General features: G+C 48.3%; 1 protein-coding gene across 1 annotated transcript; it reads left to right on the top strand.

The window, feature by feature from the left end:
* The first annotated feature begins 102 nt into the window (after window positions 1-102).
* On the top strand, window positions 103-15,095 carry ELOA (elongin A). Its single transcript, XM_072884996.1, has 11 exons — window positions 103-282; window positions 5,607-5,663; window positions 6,306-6,424; window positions 7,321-8,536; window positions 9,877-9,991; window positions 10,356-10,511; window positions 10,655-10,752; window positions 11,037-11,217; window positions 11,764-11,875; window positions 12,186-12,337; window positions 12,924-15,095. Exons 1-11 carry the CDS (start codon window positions 211-213, stop codon window positions 12,983-12,985), a joined length of 2,340 nt encoding a protein of 779 aa, XP_072741097.1. The 5' UTR covers window positions 103-210; the 3' UTR covers window positions 12,986-15,095.
* Window positions 15,096-15,633: the final 538 nt, after the last annotated feature.

Here is a 15,633-nt window from a genome sequence, read left to right as displayed (position 1 = left end):
AAGATGGCGCTGCCCGCCGCCGCTGCCAGGCCCCAAGATGGCACCCGCCGAACTCTGCCCGGACCCGCCATGGCCGCCACCGGCCGGGGCAACGGCTGCGCCGCTTCCGTTTCCTGCCCGTAGCCAAGATGGCGGCAGCGGTGGGGAAGCGCCGTGTGGCGAGCGGGCGGTGAAGCCGCTTCCGCCGCCGCGGCCTCTCCAGCAGTAAAAATGGCGGAGTCGGTGCTGGAAGTTGTGGGCAAGCTGCAGTCGCGGCTGGCGGGCAGCTCGGAGCCCAAGAAGGTGATGGGGGCGCGGCGCGGCCGGGGCTCCCCTTCCCCGACGGGGACGGCGCGGCGGGGCCGGGGGTCGGGAGGGCCCGGGCCACCCCGCGGGGGGGCACGGGGAGCGGGGTCGGGCCGGGCCTGCCCCCCGCCGCGCCCCCCCCCCCCACCCCCCGCGAAGTTTCCTGCCCGGCCGGGGCCGCGGTCCGTGGGGCGAGGCGGGCGACCCCCCCGTCTCCAAGCCACGGCAGCGGAGCAGGCCCGGGGGGGTGACCCCGGTGGGAGCCCCCCGCGCTGCTGCCGGCCCGGGCTGGGCTGGCAGGTCCCGGCTGCCCCACGGGAGGCCCGCTGCGGTATGCCGGGGTGCTCGCGTGGGGTCCCCCCGTGGGCACGTCGGCGAGGTGCGGTTTGAGAGGGTGGCAGGCAGGCAAGCGGGCAACGGGAGAACTTGCCGGAAGAGTCTTGCCCTGGTGACGTGTTCATGGTCGAGCAGCTGCGGTCCCTGGCGTGAGGTGACAGGGAGACACAGCCCTGCTGTGGGGCTGGGGAGGGCCAGGACTGTGGCGAGGCCACCACGATCGCCAGGGAGTTGGGGTCAGGGCAAGAAGTTGCCGAGTTTTAACTCGGCCCCTGGCGTGGGTTCCCCCTTGGGCCTTGGGGAAGTTGCTCGACGCCTCTCGTCCATCTCCACGAGGGAACGTGTCTGCTGCCGAAATCTGCTGCCCGCAGCAGCTGTTGTGGAGCGGCTGCTGTGCGTGCTGCCCTGATCTGCGCTTGTCCTCGAATCTGTTTGGTGACATTTGGCTGCATCTGTTGCTGACAGCAACTTTCCTGCTGGGCACCAGGGTTCTGAGCCGTTTCTTTCAACTGAAATTTGGAATTAGGGTTGAGCTCAGGTGTAGGCTCACTGCGTGCTGTTATCCATTATCTAGAATGTTGTATTTTATAGGGGGAGCATCTGTTGTGACTCTTTACAGGTGTTTGGTTCATGTTTTACTTAATTCAGACGGGGCAGTGAGGGCTGTGCAGTCGCTCTGCACTCGGCTAACTTTGTTTAACTGAGACAAACACCTGCAGAGCTGCTTGCTTTCCAAGACCTCCCACCGCCCATGAAGAAGGACGGATACTGAAGTGCTCAAGTGCTGACCCTTTGAAATGGAGGCCCCTGTACCCGGCTCCAGCCCAGCTGGGGGCGAAGCGATGGGGGGGTCTGGTTCCTTTTCTCACCCTCTAAGCCAAGACCAGAGTGGGGTTTAACCGGTGGGGCCCCGAATGGAGCTGAGGGACTGCTGAGGAGTGAGTTCCAGGGGGCCTTGGGCTCTGTGGTGCTGAGAGCATGTGCAAGACTTCAAATATTGGCTCAGCATGCTGCGCACAGAGAATTAGTGCTCCTGTTTCCTGACCCTTGTGTCAGCTTGGGGCAATAACTGCTTGTCTGTGTTTCTTGGGCATTGTAAGTCTTCGGGCACTATTTGCACAGGCTGACTCTTTCTCCAGTAACCTTGCGGTGTTAAGTCATTTCTGTCTCTGTTGATCCTATGCAGTTTTGCAAGGGGAGGGAGAGGTGGTAAGCATTCGCAAGCTGTTACTAGCTAGGATAGTGACTTTAAACCTTTTCCCTTCCCCAGCAGAAAGGTCCCATGACCTGTACTCTTTTTATTTCTGATACCTTTTCAGCTATATCCTCGGAAGTGTTAGTGTTTCTAGGCTTGAATTTAGTTGCCATTGCCTTGTCTTGATAGATTGTGTATCTTCTGAGCACCTTCCTATGTCAGAAAATGGCTTTTGTCTCTTCTGCTATAACTGTTTCTGCTACAGTTCTGTAGCAGCTACAGCTTTACCCTGTCAGCAGAACAAATCCACGGTACCTTTGGGTGCTACCCACACATTATGCCACTTCCAGTCTTTGGTTTTCTTGCCTTGTCCTTTTGAAATATTTTATCAGTAATGTGAAAGAATAATATTTGCCCAGTATTGTGTACAACTCTATATTGCCTTGCTGAAAGGTGTTATGTATTAATATTGGTTTTGGGTGAAAATTGGGCTGCTGGCACAGAACTGTATGAGTGAAACTTTGGACGCTGCTGTAACGGTTTGGAAACGGTCTTTTTTTTCCAACAGAGAAGACACAAACTCTGCTGCAGGAGTGTTTCTCTTCTGGGAGAAGAAAGAGGGTAAGGGAAACGCAAAGAAGAGAGCATCATCATGGAGAGGAAGAGGCCAGGTTGTGCTGTAGTAATTTGATCTTAACGTGTGTTGTTAGCATTGTAACGGCGTGGCTGACTTCTTTTAGAAAAGGAAAACAATCCACCCGTATTAAACAAAACTTTATTGGAGGTGGAACTAGGTGAAGCTTTTATGGTTTGTGTCTTGTGGCTGATTGAAACTCTGCCCAGTGCTGGGGTGTTTTAGAAGAGCTTTCTCATATGTATTTCATCTGGTGTCTAGCAAGATACAAGCCTTGTGTTTTCTGTCTTCTACCTGGCTGTCTTTTTCTCATAGGACTTGTAGGATCTCACTTATTTCTGAGTTGAGCTGCTGGATTTGAGTCTGCTTGGCTGATTTCAGCTGAAGGCAGTGGGGTGTACTGCATCAGCTTGTTTCCATAGGAAATACAGATTAGTACAAGTTCTTAAGCCTCACTGCATCGGAGCTGTCTCACTTGGCGCATCTCATGCGCGTGGACCTGTGGTCCACAGAGGTTGCAAGCAAAGCAAGGTTTTGCTGTGCTGTACGTCCACAGCTCCCAAATATATCCCTACTCAGGTATTGCCAGGCTGCATGCCACTTGGACAGCGTCAATAAGCACAGGTTTTGATATCTTAGGTTGTCAGATAAGTGCATTGCTGATGACGCAGGTAACAAAAATGCCTCGTTTCCTGACAGCGTCATTTTGAGATTTTTATTGCTTGGCTGGGAAGTCTGCTGAACTCAAACTGTGCTAACATTTCTAATGAAAGTACAGGTGTAAAAGCTTGGTAAAGTGACACGTAGGCAAAGGTATGTGCATGGTGGCCTCTCAGAAAGCCAGTTTTGGTTTGTTTTTTTTTTTTTTAAGATGTGTGGAGGTTTCCAACCATTGACTGCAGTGGATGTGGAATAAGCCAGTTCTCCATGAGACATATTCTGGATCAAATGCGTGGGTCCCCTGGTCTCAAACCACACTTCCCCTGGCTATAAAAAAAATCCTGAGATAAGCCCTGTTGAGAATAGTGCTTTTCTTCTTGGAATTCAGCCCTGAAGGCAACAAATAACTAAAGAGCAAAAAGAGCTGTTGAAGATGCTACAGTGGAGTGTAGCTAGAAAGTAATTGGGAGGCTTTAAGGATACCATAACGAGTTTTCCCTTGGTTCTTACTCTCATGGTGGGATTTTGTAAGCTCTGAAACAACCTCTCTAGGAAGGTAATCTGCTTACAGAGATGCTATTGTTTTAATATTGACCAGTTTTACTTTTTTTTTTTTTTCTTTTCTATCAAGTACAAAATCCATCCTTCTTCCCCTCCCTTCCTATCCCCTTCCAAACAGAGCCTTCGTGCACACTAATCCAAACCCCTCTGTTACTGATGCCAGAAGGATCTTGGCCTTCCCGGTGGGATCCCAACCCGTGAGCTCCGGCAGGCCTTGCTGTGGCAGTTTGAGGGAGGCAGCAGAGGTGGGCTGTGTCTCTACCTCTGCTGCTTCTTGTTTGACGGCTTCAATTGCCAGTGAGCTTGTCAAGCAGCAGTGCTGGCAAAGTAATAGCAGTTCTGAAAACTGAAAGGATGTTGGGATTTTTAGCTCAACTGGCTGCTTTCCCCACCCCCCCATCAGTTGAGGTAGGTGGTGGAGCACGTTACCTGCCCCAGATCCCATGAATCCCAGGGGAGACTCTGCATTACCATGAGCCCAGAGTTGGAGGGACAGAGGGCTTGAAGATGCAGTTAGCTATGGTTACAGCACAGCTAGAACTATTGCATCCCCTTCAGCATCCCAGCTCAAGAGTGCTGAAACACAGTTACTGTTGGTATCAGTGTTTCACTCTTCTAAAACAAACAAGAAAACCTAAACCTTTGGTCATGGCAATGAACTCCTAAATATAATGGAGATGGGGCAGTGGTTTCTGGTGAACAGAAACTGTCCTGTGGTTCTGCTTAAGCTAGATGAACCCTTATCTCTGTGCTGAGGAGTATTTTCTCTCTGAAAGTAATAGCAGTCTCCAAATAGGTTAAAAGAACTTATTTCCTTCAAAAGGAAGGAAACCTCTAAACCTCTTTGATCCTTGTACGGTGGAAGTGGGGGTGATTGGAACGGCTTAGGCCAACAGTGCTAATTTGAGCATGAGCACAGTGCTTTAAAGAGAAGATCTTCTGGATCAGGGACAGCCCTTTGTATGGCATATAGCACAGCAGTGCTGAACAAAGCCTGGGCTGTATAGGGGCTATAATAATGGGAACGCTGACAAGGCTGGTCTGTGGCTATAGCTGAGCTGTGGGAAACAATGTGAGGGGCAGCGGTGCTGTCTGATGTACTGCCATTAAAAAGTCGGTAGACATCTCGGTGAAGTGATGTCCCAAACCACCTGGGTGGCAGAGGTGCAAGTACGTCCCCTTCACCTGCAGCCCCTCGCCGAGGTGCGAGCCTGAGAGGACTCCTCTTCCCCCCGGCCTGCAGAGCAGCTGTATGCGCTGGCAGGACCTCGCTTGGGAAAAAGAAAACAACATTTTTCACTGGTGTACGGTGAAGGGAAGGGAAAAGAGTGGGGCAAGAGGCAGTGGTTGTGGAAGGGATCAGTTGCCTTTTTAGCACAGGCTATAGCTGAGAGAAGAGACTGTCAGCAGCACTGACAGAGTGGAGGGTCTGCAGGGGAGATACGAGTTCCCTCTTAGATCTTTAAGAGCATCTAGAAATCTTCCTTCCCTCAGTGTCTAGCTTGCAAAACTTCAGAAAGAACTCTTAATATTTTTTTTCCCCTCCTCTCAACAAGTGATGCAATTCTCAGCACCACCTTCTGAGAGTCACAAGCTTCCGAGTCCTTCTTCCACTTGCTGTGCAGCAGAGTTGTGTGTCTCTGTTCCTGATGCTTTAAGCCAAAGATAAGTTGCAGTCCTGTGTGAAGAAAGCATTAATATTTGAGTGCGTTTTAAGATTCTCAGATGGGCCCTCATAGGCAAAGAGGTGATAATTTCTTTACAGTTGGCCCTTGTGTTCAGCTTCTCAGGAGCTTGATTTGGAGCAAGACGGCAGCTGTCTGCCACTTGGATCTTTCTAACAAGCTCTCATGCAGTGAAGAATTTTCTTCCTTTCTAATCACAGTATGTGGTTCAGTATGACAAGTCTGAACACTTTCCTTCTTGTCTCTGCAGCTGCTGAAAAGTCTGAAGAGGCTGTCTGAGTTGCCCATCACAGTTGACATTCTTGTGGTAAGAGCTGTGAAATTTGTCACACTTTCATCGTGTCTGTCAAGTCACAGGATAACTCTTTGCCGCAGAAAGGCTGCTTTCCCTGGAATGGGGTGTGTTGCCTTGGCCACCTGCTACAGCCTGGTGTCCCAGGCATGATTGTGATGAGGTTCTAGAGATTCCAGGCACGGGGAAGGAGCGTGTCAGAGCAAGTGTGAAGCCATGGAGGACAGTTTGTCATCCTCAGTTCTTCCAAAAGCTTAACACTTGACTGGGATATGAGAGTTGGAGCAGTTCCTAACGATAACTGAATCGGCATGAAATTAGGAAGTGCTAATCCTTAAATTTATTAGTGACTTCTGTCTTCAAACTTACCAACAGCCATGGTAAATACTAACTTGGTTTATTAATACAAATAATTAATGTTTGCCTAAGGCAGAGTTAAGTCTTCTTTGATTTACAGAACTGTAGTAAACGATACAATGGTCGCTGAAAACATAACATATTATATGTGGTATCTTTGCCATTAGATCAAGGAAGTTTATTTCTACCTAGCAGCGATAGGTAGTGGGTTAACTTTATTCACTTTGTAGGAAGTTTAGCAGAGGTGAGAATGTTGACTGTTTTGCTAAGATTAATTCATGTCTTGGCTCTCTCGTGAAGGAGACGGGTGTTGGGAAGACTGTGAACAGTTTACGGAAACACGAGCTTGTAGGAGACTTTGCGAAGACTCTCGTAGCCAGGTGGAAGAAGCTAGTGCCGGTGTCCCAAGAGGCAGACAGGTAAGTGAACCCGTTCGGTTGTCTTGATGGATAAGCTCTGTTATATTTTTGCAGTAGAGATTATAAACTTCTTTGACCAAGGTAACAAAGTGAAGGCTCTGGAAAAACTTGTAACACAAGTGTGCTAACTCTGCATGGGATTTTTGCCTTGTTTTGGCATAAACTTCCTGCTTCCGCTCGTCACGGAGCGTTGGGTTGCTGATGGCTGCAGTTTTGCATGAAAGTAGGGACCGATTTTCAAGAATTTGCAGTTTGATGAAGAGATTAACAGCAGAGGCCAGAAAAGTGCCTTTAATAAAGCAAGAGATGCAATCTCCTTGCTTCCTGTTTTATGATGCTAAAGAGAGGAAGTTCTAGGCCCAAGTAAAGGAAGTGGCTTGCTTTGAAAGAAGGCTTTTATGTGCAAAAATCCTATGGAAACTCAAAGTTAATGCTAGTCAGCATATTGTAGTAACAAAGCTGTGTTGAACGCAGCAATGAGATCATTTCGATGTGAGTGATGAAGACCCAGTTATTCATGATAATTTTGATGGCTGTGGTATCCCTGCATGCTTAACTGGCAAACTGGGGGACGTGTTTCCCATAGGCACCACGCAGCCAGGAGTGTGTAGGCATGGAGATGTCTCTCTACACATCTCTCTCTGCTTCTAAGTGAACTGTGAAGTCCCTAGTCCTAATAAAAATGCTTAATCAATTCCTGCACTAGAAATGCAGTTTCTAAACCCCTGAATGTTGCTGTGCCTGAGAGAATTATTGGTATTCTTGCCACAAAACTACCAAATACAACCTTAGTCTTCTGTGAGAGAGGTCCCCGTCCGCATGGTCCATGGGGAGTGGCTCTTTTCTTTCATATTGGGAAGTTTTAATCTAACTATTTTGTTTTCTTATCCCTTCAGAAATAACCTAGATTCTGAAGACCGTGACTACGAGAGGAGCAGCTCAAGCAAAAGACATCAAGAACCCTCCCTCAGAGAGGATGAGGAACCTGACCAGGAGTATTCAGAACCCTTCCAGCCGTCTTGCAGCCAGTCCTATAGCCCAGATCATAGGGAAAAGAAGCCCAAAAGGTATCCTAGGCCTGAGAGAGCCCACGAGACTTATGGCTATAGCAGCCACGAGGGGAAGGCTTGGGGCAGATCTTCCCCAGTGCTCTCTTCAGATCAGGAGTACTCGGACTATGGACAAGCTGTGTCACCTGAGCCAAGTGAGAGCCCTCAGGATATGTACACAGACCCTTATGCCTCTGAGGAGCAGGAAGAACCAACAGTATTTCATCGGAAAGCCAGTAAAGGCCACAGCTTTCAGGAGAAGTTGGGGGGAGGCCAAGAGAGGAACCCTGCTGAGTTCTACGACAAAGGGAACGTGAGTCGAAGCAAAGAGCACAAGTCTTCTCACAAGAAGCAGCGACTTGATGGCAGAGGGGAGGACAGGACCACTGCCTTCAGCCCAGAAAGATTGCACAAGACTTCTTTTAAAGAGCAGCTCCGAGAAGCTCCCGTGGCAGGGGGCAGCAAGGAGAAGCAGAGGATGTCAGATGGCACCAAAAAGGAGAAGAACCGAGAAAGCGGCACCTCCAGAAAGGAGAAGTTGCACATGTTGCCGCACTTGGAAGAGTCTTTGGACAACCACGTTAAGAAGCAAAAACATCGGGACTCTGAAAAAAGCAAATTGGAAAAGCCCAAGCTGAGCTTGGAGACCTCTAGCGCAGAGCGGGAGAAACGGAAAGCTGAGAGTGACTCATCAAATAGGGTTAAAGAAAAGGGGATTTCTGGGAGCTTAAAATCTTCAGAGGGGAAGCGCAAAGTCTCCGATGTGGACAAAAAATCGATGGGCTTTTCCTCAAATTTTGGGGAGGGGGAAGTGGAGGATGAATTTGAACAACCTACAATGTCATTTGAGTCGTACCTCAGCTACGACCAGCCCCAGAAAAAGAAAAAGAAAGTGGTCAAACCCTCTGTGTCAACTGGAGAGAAAGACCGAGGGCACAGCAAACAGAACGGATCCAAAGCCAGTACCAACAGCTCAAGCTCAAGTCGGAAAAGTCCAAGCCACAAGCGAACAAGTGAGAAAAAGGCAGAAAAGAAACTACCAGAGCCTCCTAAACCAAACAGGGTAAGGTTTTGAAGATCTGAAAATGAACAAAGAAGGTGGGATCAGCTGCTCTTGGTCCTCTGCCATCTGGGGCTTATTAGTTTTCCCCTTGGAGGTGCCGGGCTGTGTTCTGCATCGGGTTGTGCTTGAGGTGTCTCATTGGTATCTAGGTCTGTGACTCCTGGTTCCTGCTGGGAGACACCGTATGTTTCGTATGCCCTACGCCGCAGGCATCGCTTTGTGCTGTTAGAGTGGAACTCTGCTGGAAAAGTGGGTGAAGAGGGAGGGGGAAAAAAGAAATGCAAGAGACAAAACCCTCTTTATTCAGAAATGGGGGAGAGTAAGAGGGAAACACCTCCAGCTAAATAATTGTATGAAAACATATTGGACATGATACATTTGTTAAGCACGCAGAATATCTTTAGATGTGAGTCAGCTTAGTATCCGGCCTAATATGCAGTGCATCTCCACCTGCTGGCAAGGTTCCCATGTCTCTCCTCTCAAGTATTTATGCTTCTCTAAAATTGACCTTTTTTTTTAATCTTTATCAGTACTGCAGTTTTGTTAACTAAATCTGTTGGTCTCCAGAAACGGGGGAGAAATGGGAGAACTGGTGTTACAATGCAGCTTATTCTAGAAGACAGACCTTCTTGACCTTCTTTTGTGAAAGCATGAAAAATGAGCAGTATTTCTGTATATACTCATTACCACATGGGTGCCAGGGTTGTGTATATAAATAAGGGACTAATGTGTAAAACCTTGACTGCTTAATCTTTTTACTCAACTTGAAACACTTTGCTCTTCAAAAAGTGTCTTTAGAATCTTAGCAGCCTTTTAAAGTCCTGCTTTGCCATTCATTCTAATAAGTGCCTCATCAAAGTTTTAGATTTCTCCCAGTTTGTGAGGTTCCCCTCTCTACCACTGTGGAGTTTTTTGCAGGGTGGAGGGGAGGAGGAGAAGACAGAACAGGTAAATGAGTGTTGGAGATCAAGGAAATGTTTCTGCCAGCTTTCTCTTCTGTTTTTTTGCTAGTTCTTTGCATTGTTAATCTGACTTGGGTTCTTGCCAGAGGCCTTTAGCACTGAACCTAGTAGGTTAGATGTGGATGGCTCTTACTGGAGGGTGCTGCGTGATTCAGATCCTGAATTTTGGCTTCTTTGTATTGACAGCCTAGACAGAGCCACGGTAATGTGGCAGAAGTGCACGCTCCCTCTGAGGCTATTTCCTGGTGCAAGCTGATCAGCATTGAATGTCTTATTCAAAATATGAAACAAAATGCAGTTTAGTGCTGTTTGTACACTGGCAGGATGTAACATTCTTCTTATTCTCATCTTACTTGCATGTACATCCTCTCCTTCCAGATACTTCTAGATGTGGTACCAACGTTACCAGACATCCCACTGCCGCCGATTCAGGCCAACTACCGCCCTCTTCCTTCGATCGAGTCCATTACCTGCTCCCAGACAAAAAGGAAAGGTATGTTGGGCAGGAAAATAGGTCTGAATTGGGCTGCAGCCATTGTTTGTGGGAGGAAGTGGATGCTGGATGGATTCAAGTCTTTCTTTTGGGTCTGGTGTCCCGCCTCTGATGGCCAGAGCCCAGGTTTCAGAAAAAGGTGTCGTCTTTCTCATGTGCTCTAGCAGAAATGAGAAGGATCCTTTGCTGACCCTTCTTGAGGCTTTGGACTTGCCCCTCCTGAACTAGGTTGCAGGTCTCTTAGAGAAGATTTGGCCCTTTAGGTTGCTTCTGGCTGACTCTGATTTGTGTATCCTGTGCCATTCATCAAGGTGGGCTGCTCTTTTCTCTGTTCCCTTCTTACTCCAAGTCTTTCTCTTTACAGCAGTGTCCTCGCCACTGGAAGAGAGCGAAGCGGGTTTTACAGGCCGCCGGTTGAATTCAAAGATGCAAGTGTATTCAGGCTCTAAAACTGCCTACCTCCCAAAGATGATGTCTCTGTATCAACAATGTATCAGAGTCCTCAGTAACAACATTGACTGTAAGTCCCTTTCCTCATCTGTCTTAGTCATGTTGGTTTTTCTGCTGCACTACTGTTTTTTCCACTGCATTTCAAGGTGTCAAGCCCTTTCCTTGGCAAGGAAGGAGCAGGATAAATACTCTGTGCGTCTTGCTTCTCTTTAGCTATCTATGAAGTGGGTGGTGTCCCTTTCTCGGTTCTGGAGCCAGTATTGGAGAGATGCACCCCAGAGCAGCTGTATCGCATTGAGGAATGTAATCATGTGAGTGCCTTGGCGTGGGGAAGGGATGGTGACATGCGGGAATGATGTTCTGTCCTCATCTGCAATAGCAGAATAGTAAAGAACAAATGCTCTTTATAACAAGAGGTGGCTTTTGCTAGTCCCGAGTTCCTGGATTTGCCATCTGCCCATCTCTTGCTGCAAGTTGGCCCCTAAGCTGTCTTGTCCTCTGTGGTATTCCAGTGACACTGGTGCTAACTGGTGCTGAGGGAGAGGGGAGTGAAGGTGTCAGGAGGGATCCCAGCTTACGTGTGGGTTTGTTTCAGGTCCTCATTGAGGATACAGATCAACTGTGGCACAATCACTGTCTCCGAGACTTCAAGAATGAGAAGCCAGAAGAGTTTGAGTCCTGGCGGGAAATGTATCTTCGACTTCATGACGCACGAGAGCAGCGGCTGCTCATGTTAGCACGGAACATTGGCTCAGCTCATGCCAACAAACCCAAAGGTAAAGTAGGGCTGAATGATCAGAGAAGGGTCTGGAAACGCTGCCTAGGGGATGTCTTTGTGGGGAGGAAGGTCTTCTGGAGTGGCTGGTGTAAATCTAGTCCAATTTAGGAGTTGCTTAACTCTCTGTTCTTTGTGGTGGCCTTTGCTTAATGGTTTAGTAGGCTCTAGATTTCATCCGTAGTGTTGCTGATGCAGACTAGACAGAGCAATATTTTATAGCAAGAACATGTAGTGCTGCAGAGGCACCTCCTGTTCTGCTAGAGTGGCTTCTCCCTGCTGGGGTTGAAGAATACCGAGGTGGAGGGAAGAATTCCTGCTCTTTTGGTGAACATAATGAGAACTACTGGCCTGATCAGTCTGATTTCTCACAGTCCAAGTTGTGACTGCAAGAGGTTCAAACCTTAGGGAGGAGGGTGTTGCCTGAGCTTTGAAATGGATGGACTGGGGAGAGGTGGTTGGAGCTTGCTGTAATAAGACAAGCACTGAGGAGCCTCCCTTTATAATAAGCTGGATCTAAGCAATGTTTCCCTCTGGCCTCCTACAGGTAGAGTGGCCAAAATGGCATTTGTGAACTCTGCAGCAAAGCCCCCTCGGGATGTACGAAGGAGACAAGAGAAGTTTGGAACTGGAGGACCTCTTCTGCCAGAGAAGACCAAGTGAGTGTTTCTCAGTAGTGCTTGCTGTTCAGGGCCTCTTTTCCCATGGGCTCCTGCCAGCTTCCCCCTGAAGCTCTGCATCCTGGCAGGAGAGGATACTGTGTACCCAGGAGGTCCTTTTGCCATGAAACTTGTAACTATAACATCAGATTTCTTGCTGGGAAGTGTGGAGATCCTGGTCACTGCTGGTTCCATGCAGTATCAGCCGTTCTGCTGTTAACAAACGTGGCTTGTGTCTGAAGAATTGCATCAAACCACTGTGACTTCTTTTGACTCCTGACTGAAACGTCTGTCCCGTCTCTTGTTTCAGAATAAAACCAGTCCTGTACACATCTAGCAAAAGCCACACCCGTGTGAGTGAGGAACAGTCCTATGATGGGCCCAGCACCAGCAGTGCCCACTCTGTCCCATCTTCAGGTAGCACCTTCTCCTCCTATGACCCCAGAAAACCACCAGTGAAGAGTAAGTACGAACTGCAGAACATCCACGTGGTCTCCTAGAGCTCCTCCTTTACAAATGCACAAATCTGCTGCTTCTGCTGTAAGAGAAATCCAGGCTATGCAGGAGGGTTGATGTTGGTGGCCTCTGTCCTCTCCCTAAGGAGAGGGTAAAGGCTGTTCAAACTTCTTGCACAAGAAAAAGCATAGGGAAACATCTGTTTCGCCTGCCTGCTCAGTGCTGACTGTATCAGCCTGTCCTAATGGTGCTAGTGAGGCAGATGGTACTTTTCCCTCCTGCTGTCCTTCTGTGTCTGTCCAGCTGTTTGGAACAATGACATTGTAGTGCAGCTCCCTTGGGAAGGAAGCAGGGAGAGTTTAACCAGAGATCTGTTGTATTGCAGTGCAGAAAGCAGAATGGGCTCTCCTCAGTCTGTGACCTGAAAATAGGATAGGCCGTGATCAGAGAGCACACACTTACGCCTGCCTTGCATCTGCTTTGCCAGGGCTGCAGCTTTGAATTGCTCTCTGCTCTCCTAGTCTGTGGCTGCCGCTTTAATGTGTGGGGGTTTTGTTTGATTTGGGTTTTTTTTTCTCTTTCTCTGTTGCAGAAATTGCACCCATGATGGCAAAGACTATCAAAGCTTTCAAAAACAGGTTCTCTCGGAGATAAGTTTGCAGTGCAGATCTGGGACTTTCCCTCTTGTGGGGGAGTGGCACTGAAGGGGGAGAAGGTACCCAAACAGCTCTTTTCTTTGAACTCTTTGGAGGCTGCAGCTGCTGGGAGAAGCTTCGATCTGCACAAGACGACAGCACAGTATTTTATCTTTTATTCTGGTCCCTTTCTCAGTGTCAAGTCCCCCTCTTTTCCCCCTGCCCTTAACATCCTGTTTCTGGCTTTGTCATCCGTCAAAAGAAGGGTGTACAGAATCTCCTGACACGAGAAAATGTGAAGTCTTGGCACCTGCTGAGAGTGGAAGATCCAGAGACTATTTACTATTTAACCTCTTAATAAATTATAAAATGGTTTTAATTAATATTTTGCCCCTCTATCCCACTGGTATTATTTATGTTGCTCCCAGTAGTCTCCCCCCTCCTAATCCAGTATGAGGGCCAGCCTCTCTGACTCGAGCTGGCAGGAATCCATCTGTCTGAGTGGACACTGGGTGTCATGAAAAGTCTTTCCTCGTGATCTGGTACCTGCTGGGCCCAAAGTCCCACCTGGACTCTCTGGGACAGGTAGGACCGGTGGCCCATCTGCTCATCGATCCTTTGGCAAGCACATCAAATACTGAGGCTTTGCTCTCTACTTGTGTATGTTAATAAAATCTTAGCTCTCGACCTTCTCTCTGCTGTTACTGTAGATCTTGTACAGATGCTTACGTTGTTGTGCAGGGATGCCAAGAGCCATTGGGGACTTCTTCTCTGCTGCTGTTGTCTTCTGCTGGCTACTGGGAATAAAACTACGAGGGGCTTTGGGAGAAACTTTACTGTGCACCAAGTCAGATTTTAACTACTTTTTTTTTTTTTTTGAGAGAGAGGGGACTTTGTCTGCCTCTGAAATTAAAAACAGTTTTTAAATATCAACAAAGGCATCTGTTTGCCTCTTTTAGTGGAAAGAAGGAATACTTTTTATCTTGTTTTCTGTGTGGAATTGGGAAGGATTTATTTCCAGTTTGGAAGCTGGTGCTTAAATCCTCTCTTTTCCCTGTATGTTTTCTTCTGCCCCCTCTTTAGAAAAAGCAAGGGCTTGAACCTGAAACCACTTGACTGGGGTTGGAGGGAAGTGAATAATGGGATGTGGTTTGTTTTTAATGTGTGCATACTTCATAGCAGGAGTTCAAAAAGCTCGGTTGTACTTGGTGTCTGAGGAACCGGAGCTCTGGAAGGAAAAGGTGTGCGATGTGACCTGGCAGACCCAGGGGTTGGTGGAAGTGTGAGGAGGTGCCCTGGAGCACAGCTCCTCTGGGGAGGTCAGGAGCCCGAGTGCTGCATGAGGTGTGTGATTTCAGGTGGACTCGCTGAGGCTGCAGCAGAGAGCAGGGAGCCAGACACAACTAGGTACTTGCTATTAAACGTGAAGCCTTATTGCGGTGAATGTCTCTGCCTGTGGGTTACGTCTGCCTGGAAAGCAACCTTACCCAGAGGTGGTGCAAGCAGAGGATGGAGCTGGTTAGACCCAGGTCATGTGGTGAGGGAGACGGCCTCTGTTAGCGCTTGGAGGTCTGACTGGATTGGAAAGGGGAGAGATTCTCCTGTTCCAAGCCATATTTGCTGCCCTAAGACTTTGCTGTCTAGGTGGAAGAGGTGCTGGTAGTGGATACTGTTGTTGGTGGCAGTTTTTGAGAAGTTCTGCTCCTGGCTTTCCGTGGCTGCCAAATCCTGAACCGGTGGAGTTGTCTGTGCGTACTGACCGGGGGAAACTTTGCTGTGAAGAGCCCTCCCTGGCAGGCTCTAGAAAAATCCCTATATGCTTCTGGTTTCTGTTGGTTTGTTTGTTTCTTTCTTTCTTTTTCTCCTTTTTTTTTTTAAATTTTAAACCATTCTGAACACCTGTCTCTTGTTTATTTGGTCTGTTCTTTTCTTATTTTGAAGGTCTTGGAAAAATGTTCTCAGACTCTCATGTGCTGTAAGTTTGTTACAGTCCCAGATGCTTTAATGTTACCGTGCAGCATTTCAGTGTGTGTTGTGCTGTAAAATACTGGCTCCTTACTCTTGCATTTTTGCTGTATTTAATTTTGCTGTATTTTTAATTAGATAACAATATATTATCTTCTGCTGACCGTTGTGCTACCATTTATTTCTCCTCTGTACTTGGGGTAGGGGCAGAGGGGAGGGAAGCGGAGTCTGGCATTGTGTTCAGGCCCCATTGGAGCCTTGAGCAAAGGACCTGGGTGAGGCCCAAGAATAATCTTGCGCACTGCTAAACTGCCACTTAATTAATACTACAGCTAGATACTCAGATGTGGGTATTGCCCAAAGCATTGCTGTTACGGGGTGATGTACCTTCCCTCTCCGAGCAGCCTCTCTGCTCTAGGCTTTGCTAACTGTGCCTGTATTTTCTTGGCTGGATTGCAGGAAGGGGGGTGCAGAGGGGATCAGGCATGACACCGTGTCTGAATTGACTCCGCTCTGCGCTGAGCGGGTGCCACTGGTATTGGGACCGATGCCAGCCACTCTCCTTTCCCTCCTCTTCCTTTTGCTCAGACACTAAAACCGCACAACTGGAAGAGGTGGGTACCAGCCCTCAGCTGGGAAGAGAGGAGGGCTTACTGCCAGGAGGCACAAACTAAGCCAAGTCTAGGGTAAAAGTGCTTGCTC

The sequence above is a fragment of the Ciconia boyciana genome, chromosome 21 (genome assembly GCF_034638445.1).
Source record: "Ciconia boyciana chromosome 21, ASM3463844v1, whole genome shotgun sequence".
In the NCBI taxonomy this organism is placed as follows: domain Eukaryota; kingdom Metazoa; phylum Chordata; class Aves; order Ciconiiformes; family Ciconiidae; genus Ciconia; species Ciconia boyciana.
The sequence above is the reverse complement of the archived record's forward strand: the minus strand, read 5'-3'. Positions and strand labels throughout refer to the sequence as shown.